The 9,241-nt window shown below is 44.0% G+C and overlaps 2 protein-coding genes across 2 annotated transcripts in view; one reads left to right on the forward strand and one right to left on the reverse strand.

The window, feature by feature from the left end:
- Positions 1–4,833, reverse strand: part of T265_04754 (hypothetical protein) — a gene marked incomplete at both ends in the record, with an annotated part of 10,584 nt that extends 5,751 nt beyond the window's left edge. The window contains one exon of the mRNA XM_009169567.1: positions 4,620–4,833. Within this exon, the coding sequence (XP_009167831.1) occupies positions 4,620–4,833 (214 nt within the window). The remainder of the gene's footprint in view (positions 1–4,619) is intronic.
- T265_13588 (hypothetical protein) overlaps positions 3,148–9,241 on the forward strand; it is a gene marked incomplete at both ends in the record, with an annotated part of 18,190 nt that continues 12,096 nt past the window's right edge. The window contains 3 exons of the mRNA XM_009169581.1: positions 3,148–3,201; positions 5,323–5,471; positions 8,591–8,791. Of these exons, the coding sequence (XP_009167845.1) occupies positions 3,165–3,201; positions 5,323–5,471; positions 8,591–8,791 (387 nt within the window). The remainder of the gene's footprint in view (positions 3,202–5,322; positions 5,472–8,590; positions 8,792–9,241) is intronic.

Consider the following 9,241-nt stretch of genomic DNA (forward strand, 5'->3'; position numbering starts at 1 on the left):
ACACGCGGGAGAGTCGATATTGTTACTAGAGTCTCCCTCAAGCTGAACTCTCCTGTTGTATTTAAATTCGCGTTCCAGCTGAGTTGTTCCTCGATATATCCATTTACTGACAGTTCCGTGAATTAGGTATCCGTGTGTTTCATGAATGTTTGTTTCGTTCAGCCAGCTGACCGATTCTGTGGATAAAGGGGGAGACTGTTACTCGTGGCAAAAAGCACACCGAGTTTCGCTATTATCCAATACGTTTTTCGTTTGGTAGATTTGCGTATCCCATCTTAGAATCTTCCTTATAGAGGCAGTCTGTCTCCCCAGTTTCCACTGTGTCATGTGCGTATGCAGCAGATGTCGGACAGAATACTTCAAGTAATGAAGTCTTTCAGTGTGGCACATTCTGTGCATTTGACCATCCAAGTTACATAGTTCGTTTTCTCTGACAACCGAGGGAGTACAGGTCAATCATTTCAAATAATATTGTCTCTTGGCCCATCTTCGAATCGGTCTCACCCAACAAACCTGAATAAAAGACGCGTTACTGTTTGATTGAGCGTAAACCGTGAATCTGCTATACGATTGAAATCCCGATAAGTAGAGTTCAAACCAATCGTCATATCGTCTACCGTGACCTGATCTCAAGACGTGAATTCTTCACCACCAACAATTCACGAATTAGTTGGGAGGATCAGCTGATCACGTGGACCAAGCTAAATGCATCAATCATCGGATTAATCGACAAGCTTGTCGCTCATCATCGTGTCTCTGTTCGCCTCGTTACCAGTGGGTCCAAATTATAGTATTGTTCAACGTGTGCATACTATTGACTCTATCTTAATTCAAACTAATACTGCAACTGTCCCGCGTTATCCATCTATTGGTAATCGTGATCAGTTTCCATACAGTCTTCGAAAATATGTAGGGAGCTCACGGGGGCCGTCGACGGATTTCAATAGATATGTGCGATTCGATCAGTTCAGACCACATGCTGATATGGTTTTCGTAAAATTACCGGATTAACCATTGCACGACATGAATACAAGCGATTACTTTCTAATCATAAGTCAGGGCATTTCTTCCAAGCTTTTTCCTTATTTAGAACGCGTTTTTCTGGTTTAAACTGACTGACCGGCCAACTTCTATTCATCCCTCATTTGCTGTTTACTGGGGCGATGCTAAATGCCTAGCGGGCAAGGCAGCGAGCGCCTTCAGAGCTGTTTTCCTGAAGGTATACTAGGCTGTATCTGGTTGAGTTGAATGTATCTTGCTCGCAAGCATATGCATAGCTAATGTAACATTCATTTGTCCGGTTCGGTATGGCCATTGGTCTGCTGCCGTCTATGTTGTGACTTTAACCAGCTAATGTGACATTCTGTTGTCCATTTGTCTGCTGCCGTCTATGTTGTGACTTTAACGCAATTCTTGCATTTTGTTCAAGCCATCTTGTTTTTAACCTACTTACTAGACATCGTAACGGTCAATAATTAGTGGGCTTGCCACACTGACCCCGTGTGTTGCATTTCACGCTTTTCTCGGTCAGAGGGCCTCGCTTTCAAAGACGCGTGAGCTTAGATTGCACTGTTCTGAACGTAGCCTGAACTGTTGGGTGCAACTGTTATTGACTGATATGATTCAGAATTTGTGTGACATGATTGTTCGGTCAGCCTTCGGGTCTGTCACTGACCCTACATATATGGGCAACACCATCTGTGAAATCCCACTGGCCTAATTTTCATCAGCTCTTTCATTGGACTGTTTCATTGAACTGTTCATTGAACTGTTTTGGTCTGGTACGAAGCTCACTGTCTCAACTGTTCTGTTTTGGTCTGGTACGAAGCTCACTGTCTCCAGCTGCTACATCTTCGTTGACCGTGGGTAGGGACATGGAGGCAATCTGTGCAATGACGACAAATAGATTTCCTTGTCCAGTACGCCACGAGATGAGGGCTACTCATTGAAGCTGACACAATACGGTCATCGGCTGCTCTCCACAGCCGCATCTATCGAGGTCACTAACCATTGGTTTGTCTCGCCCCACAGTCCCCATCCGGGAGATGGCAATCACCAACGCGACTGAGTTGCTTGGTAAGGGCTTTTGTGCTGTGGTGCCAAGACACAAATCCTAAGCGCTGGTCTTGCCAGAAAGTAATGCCTATAGTAACTACAAAACATAAGGACAAAATCCCACTGAGATTCACAGTCGGCCTTGGAATTATCTCGTCCATTTATTGTTAATCAAACGCCCGACTGGTTCTGAAAATCACAAGAACGCAGGGCACATGTTTTGTATCCCGATTCTTGTCAGACGGGGATTTAATGTATTAGGTAGTCTCCTTATTGGAAAATAAGCGCTAGTTCCTCGAAAGCTATCCATTTCCAACGAAAGGTTCGAGGTAGGAGCGAAGTGATTTTGGCAATACAGTTGGTCTCTTGGAGTGCCTTCTTTTAAGTAAAAAGATAACTATTCACCTGTAACACCCTGCATGTTACCTGATGGAAGCACGAACGCTAAGACACTGCGAGGTTGCTCTAGTCGACACAGGAAATGTCGAAATGCCGGCGTTGGGTTCGAACCAGGGATCTTCCAGTCACTAAGCGCCCTAACGTCTGAGCCGTCCCGCTAAGAATTCCCGGTGTGTGATGGGTCATTGGAACATTGGACACCAATTCCAGGGCCACTCATTGAAACGCAGAACTCCAAGTACGACCATTCCCAGTTTCCAGCGGTTTATGGAATTTATCGCTATTTACTTATGCTTTTTATACCTGTCCCGACGCGATCTCGGGTGGATTATATGAATATTGGTGCGAATTACCGTATGATGCCAGCTGGTCAATGAGTATATCTCAATCCCAACTCCATCGCAGTTTTTCTAACATGCATCCCTAAAAGATTATAGACTCGTTCAATTTTCCCATCCGCTTTGAGTTCCTGCGTCCAGATTGTACTGCTTGTGTCTGGTCTAGTGACAGGCGCATATGTGTCAACTACGCTGCTTGGCGTTCACCTACTAATTACAGTGACTTCGTATCTATGGGTGTTCGCGCGATCTATCTCTCATTCCTCTCTTCCTCACCCCATTCAACTTGACAATCAATAATTACCCTCGCTCCCCCGTTTTTAGCTCACGTGATCCGATGATCGACCGGTCCTAACGCACGGTTTTGGACTCATGCCGGACTTGGGCATGAAAAAACCCAGGAATATCTGTGAGTCTCTGATCTATACTTTGTGTTCACTGAACCACACCCTGCTGGTCAAGATATTTTAGTAGTAAAATGTTCCAGCCCTGACTGTCCCTAATTTCGATTTTTCGTTTAACTGGATGTCGGACGGAAAACGAAGGTAGATTCTAACACAGGTTTAGAAACATTTTTCCACAGCCACGGCGAAGTTACAGATGAATCCTAAACAGACACGATCAATGAATTCCAGAAAAAATCGCTGATTTAGACGAGATTATTTTCCCTGATGTGGACGAATCAGTGTTTGATCTTATCTAGTTCCAAGTAAAAGCTTTTCTTCGCATGATCAGTGCTCTTCTGGGCACACGAATCCTCGCTTCACCATTGCCCAATACTTTCTTTATGTTCAAACTAGTCATCTGCCTACTAATAGCGTTTCATTGTCACGATCATTGCTGATTATAGTAGTACATTTTGGTGCTTAACTGCCACAGCCCGTGCGTCCGTAGAGTCGTGCGCGCACGCACGATCTAATCCTCCAAGTGAAAGGCGGACAATTCTGTGAAACAGCCTTCACTAAGGTAACCGTACTGTGTTCCACAGACTGAAAAATCGTGTGAATAGCCTTCAGCTACAAACTGACAAAGAGTTTCGACGTCTTGGGTTGTTTCGAGCAAGGATGACTGGGTTTATCTAACAAACGCCAACCGTTCATTGGGTGACTGTTTTGCTTTTTTTTTTCTCAATATTCTGCTGTAGAAGGGGGGAATGTTTCCTCGGCTACCAGGAGGATTCTACTTACCAAACGTCGATTAGCAAAAATGTTTCCCTCAAAGTAGTTGTTTGTTAGAGGTCTATGCTAAAAAGGGAATGTCCAGTTGAAAATCAAAAGGTCGGTGCTACTTAAGTGGAGATTTCAAACGAAGGGAATTTATTTCATTCCCAACTTTTGTTGATTTTCGAAAATATACGGTATTTGATTCACACAATAATAAGTATTCACTCATCCACAGCAAGACCGTGTATGTTCTCAGTTGGATCGGCAACTCAATGAAACGATTTGTGTTAAAATAATCTGCAAAATTCGGTCCGAATGAAACAGGAACATTTGATTCACACAGTAATAAGTATTCACTCATCCACAGTTGGATCGGCAACTCAACGAAACGATTTGTGTTAAAATAACCTGCAAAATTCGGTCCGAATGAAACAGGAATCTTGGTGTAATCCACTTCGTTCTGTTCCCAAAAGTGTAGCGTTCCCGGACCGCTGTCCAAACCTAACTGGTTACACCCACTAAACGGTGGTTGTTGGCCTAATTATGCTTGTTGGACAGCGGTCTGTTTGGGCTGACTGAACAAGGAGATCAATACCCTCTTCTGGTGTGACCTCACATCATCCCAAGTTTGACATCTGGGTTCATTTTATGCACATAGGCTTACCTGATTCTAGGTATTTTCCCGTCATTTCGCCACTTTGTTCGTTACAACGGTTGTAAAGACCGAGGTCAATATATCGAACAGCTTTGGCATTGTGTTGGTCAGTTGATCCACTGGAGGTACCAGTTTCTTCCGCACCTCCGTTCGGAAAGTTTAGTGTTGCATGATGTTCGCCACACGACTGCTTGGTGAGTCGATTAGCATTGAACTGCCACATCACGTTAAACCGAACAGATCAAGCTGGTAAATGCTCATAAAAAAGTATAAACCCAACGGAACGGGCAACTGAACAACACTTGCCAGCTCACTTACGACGTCCTGACGGAATGACCAACTGCAGCCTCATGGTCAAACATACGATGAGTAGTTCCAATAGGTATTTCTGTCGGGCTTAGGAATCCTTTTCACTGGGAAGGTACCAGTTGCTTGTGGAGGGGTAAACCCGTTCGACGTCTGATTGGACGTCCCGTTAAGATCGCAACAAAGCGATACACAAATCCGTGGCTAGCAGCTAGTTTTTTGTGCAAAGTTGAGTCCTAATCTTACCTGTCGCTAGCCGGTTCCGAGTTCTAATTTATTGTCCAGGGTCTTAGAATGTCTACCACCTCTGAATTCTATTGAGAGTAAAGGAGCTATTCATTGAGCTAATACATCTTGTACGATTTGGCTTGTGACCAACTTATTTTTATCACTTGTGTTGTCACAGACGCTCTGCAAATCTGCAGTCGTACTTTTGAAAATCCAGAACAACTTGCTGAATGTTTTGCCAATTCAGGATCAGAGCCACTAACAGAAGCAGAAGTGAAATATTTACAATCGTTTTTGTCCCAGAAGCAGCTGAGGAATACTCTACAGGTGAGTTTTTGCGTGGATAGTTCGGTTGATCACCTCAGAAACAGTGGTTTTTGGCGTTTTCACCATGACCGCGAAAACGGTCACTCTCGAGACAACAAACAAATTCTCATCCAGTGGTCCCACAAGTAAGCACAACCAGTGAGGGTTTTCGACCATCAGAATAATAACATTTCAAAGCAATAAAATAACGATTCTTTTGATCTTTTGCTTCGGAACTGATACCTTTTTCAACTACAGACGTTTTATCGATAGCATGTGTCTTCCTGATGCTAGTGTCACTGTTGCGCATCATACATTCAAATCCGTTTCATTTTTTTATGGGTATATATTCAGTTACTGATCAGCTGACCGACTGACTGGTTAGTTGAATGATGCATCGATGGATAGATGGGTGGACTGCTTGATATCTCAGGTTGCCGGATTTTGTTTGGATGCACTCTGTTGTCTTTCATTTTTCTGACTAGTGCGTGAAAAATATATGAAAGTACATCGATTGTGCACCGCCTTACGTTCGGCTGATCTGACCATTAGGATGGCATGAGTAGATTACACTGTTAAACCAACCCAGTGTATCGCACATCATTTCATCTTTATACGTTAGTCTCGATTTCCAGACGGTACATACTTGCCTTCCGATTTTCCTTTCATTCTATGAAGTAATGTTCAAGGTGTATCAACATGTCGTTTTTAATGGGCGTCATTGGTCCTGCAGTAGCTATGGGCCTTACAACAATATTCAAATCTGGGACATTGTCATTCCTCAGCAGTACGAACACAAGCGATCGTAACCAAAGTCCCCACTGTGTAGATCGAGCGTCGGAGTAATGTAGTCCTTCAGTCCTGCCCTATCACAATTGGTAATAGATTCCTCCGGAGCCGTGCTAGTACAGTAACAGCACTAACACCCGACGCTTTGACTAGTGACACCGCGCAAGTTATCTGATTCGGTCAAACGCTTCGTAAGTCCTAAGTTTCCGTACAACCTTTTCGGCAAGACCGTATTCAGAGCGGGAAAAGTCAAGCTATTGATCTGACAGCAAAGCGTAAAAGCCATGATGAACAATCTCAGCTGTCTTTTTGAATTAGAATTCTGAGACGAGACACACTGGCATTACGGAAGTTTTTAAATCCCTTCCGGCTGTTCATTGAGAGCAGTCGGTAAGTTAGACAAAATATCATACCGTGCGAACTAGAAGTTCATCGCACTGTTTTCATTCAGTTGGATCTCTTGTCATATCATTTAGCTTGCTGAAGTGACTAGGCTGTACACTATATTGAACCTATCAGATAAAGCGGTACGGTTTAGAGAAATACACTCATTCGAAAACCAATTTGGTTTTCACGAGAGACTCAACTGAATCTCTCGTTTATGATATTCTACAACTGAAAGTGCTGCACACAGGCCGCCTCATGTTTCAGTTGGAATATCATTGTCCGCATCTAGTTTCCCGGAGCCCAATGAGTTTGATCGCCATAGTCCCGCGGGTGGTGTACGCCCACTATTTCAAACAGTATCTGTTGGCAACTTTGTCCACGGCTGTTTTCCTTTAGTGTACTGTTCTGTGTCTAGGGGACGGACTTTCCCAGTTTATTCTTCGGAAATAGTGACACTAGGTTAATGAAGCTATGCTTCTCGCAACGCCTTCAAAAATGTTTGAGTCTACTTCCCTCAGAAGATAAGTGGTGATGATGGGGTACAGGAATAGCGTTGTAAACAGGATCAATTTAACTCACTGCTAACTCCGCAAATCCTGCCACTTAAAGACTGCTCCCCGGATTCTTCTGCGAGCACTCGGCGACGTCGACCGATCCTTCTTCAACATCAATTTGCTTAGATGTCAAAGCGAATGGACGAGAGATGCGATCTAGTCCTCCTATGCTCTGCTACTACTGCACTTTCGAAAGCTAATGTCTCCTTATCCAAGACGTCGGTCTACATATTTTGCTCCAGATCAATCAGGGAGTATTCAGCCTGGTGATAGGACTCAACTGTTTTGCTTACGACGCCTTCCTTAAAGTTGGCGGAATCCCAACATTTAAAACCGGAGTCGGTTACAGCCACAAATGGGACATAATGACGCGCTCACAGTATCCGGGGCTTCGAGCTGGTCGATTGTTGCCATGGTGAGACCGAAATGTCATTTATACTGAACTAGCTGCTTGTCCACTGTTCTGAAACTTTCGACCAATTAACAATCACTCGTCGCATGAGGTTAGTCCAATCAAGGGACTATAGCGACTGACCAATGTCGGCCTAACGGTGACCAATCCCACTTACCAATTAACTTCCCTCGTCGCATGAGGTTAGTCCAATCAAGGGACTATAGCGACTGACCAATGTCGGCCTAACGGTGACCAATCCCACTTTGAGCACGGGACGAGAAGTGAAAATATTTGGAATATATCCAGATAGTCTTAACGCTGTTAACACAAGCAGTGGGTAACTCTAACATGAATGTACTCACCTTTTGATGTTGCTCTGCGTGAACCACCTCAATTCTCCATAAGTTGAATGGTGGACTTTGAGAACTTCGAACTTGAGTGCTCATGCGATCATTGATAATGCCACACAGGGTGCTGTGTTTTCTGGTTTAAGCTCCTCCTTGGATGGCAAGTACCGAACTACTCTGCGGTCGTTTACTGTTAGCACATCTGTGGTAGATATCTTCATCGTATGTAAACAACCCTGACAACATGAACTTATGTGTACCTGTGGGTGTGTGCTTCAAAGTACACTTATACTTGCTTGAGTTGATAATCAGCTGGCGCACCAGCTTCATATGGTCTGTTTTGGTAACCTTGTTATTCGGTTATTGCCAAATAACAACAACCTCTATATTGGTTGTCGTATTCACAAATGAGAAGCATGTGATTAAACGTTTCGGAGGCATATGTAAATGGTAAATTGTTGCTTCCAGTAGGTTACTTAAGGTGCCGTAAGGACAGATCACGAACACATTCAATAGTCCCAGCTGGATTGTGTGTTTCGTAAGATCATACCACTTAATATTCGTGATTGTGCTGCCTACTGTATCTTCAATACGTCGGATGTGAAAGTTCTGTGAGCTTCATTAGGAACGGAAGCGTGCATTCTTCCACCCGTTTATCGTCTTTCACAGCTTCTTGATGATCTCACCACGGGCCTCAACTTCCAAGCGTTGGTCACCAGTGCGCGGCCCCGGACGCAGGAAGAATGCGACAGTCTTCAGGCCTTATCCGAGTTGTGGACGGAGCTGGAAGGTTTTGTGATGCAAACCAGAGAACAAGACGAACCGGAAGCGCACGAACTATACGATTTATTGGCTGACATGCATATACGAGTGCGTTCAACACCTACCATTTTTTGGTGCTGTTTTTCTTTACGCCTTTCGTATGTTTAATCCTCTCTGGCTGGCTCCCCAACTGTATCATTCATCTATGTTACCACCGTGTGTCTCACTTTTGTCACCATATGTCACAGTTGTTAGGGTGGTCAAATTGATCGCAGATGGCTCTGTGTCATCCCATTTGCGCACGTAAATGAGTAATCTGAACCAAGTCTGGGTAGATAGCGGTCTTTTATGAACCTTCTAGGGTGTAGTCGTCCAGAGGATGCTGCTTTTTGTTGTACATGAGTAGTTTGATTCAGTCCGTCCACAGATTCTATACCCTCATTGTACATCGTATAGTTAGTGGATTGAATGTTTTAAGTTCGATTATACACTGCTAAGTGCGAAGAATGCTGGAAACATGCGCAAATTGTTCCACTTGATTCGATTCGTTGGTTCTCA

This window comes from Opisthorchis viverrini, assembly GCF_000715545.1.
Source record: "Opisthorchis viverrini unplaced genomic scaffold opera_v5_79, whole genome shotgun sequence".
NCBI classification, from domain to species: Eukaryota; Metazoa; Platyhelminthes; class Trematoda; order Opisthorchiida; family Opisthorchiidae; genus Opisthorchis; species Opisthorchis viverrini.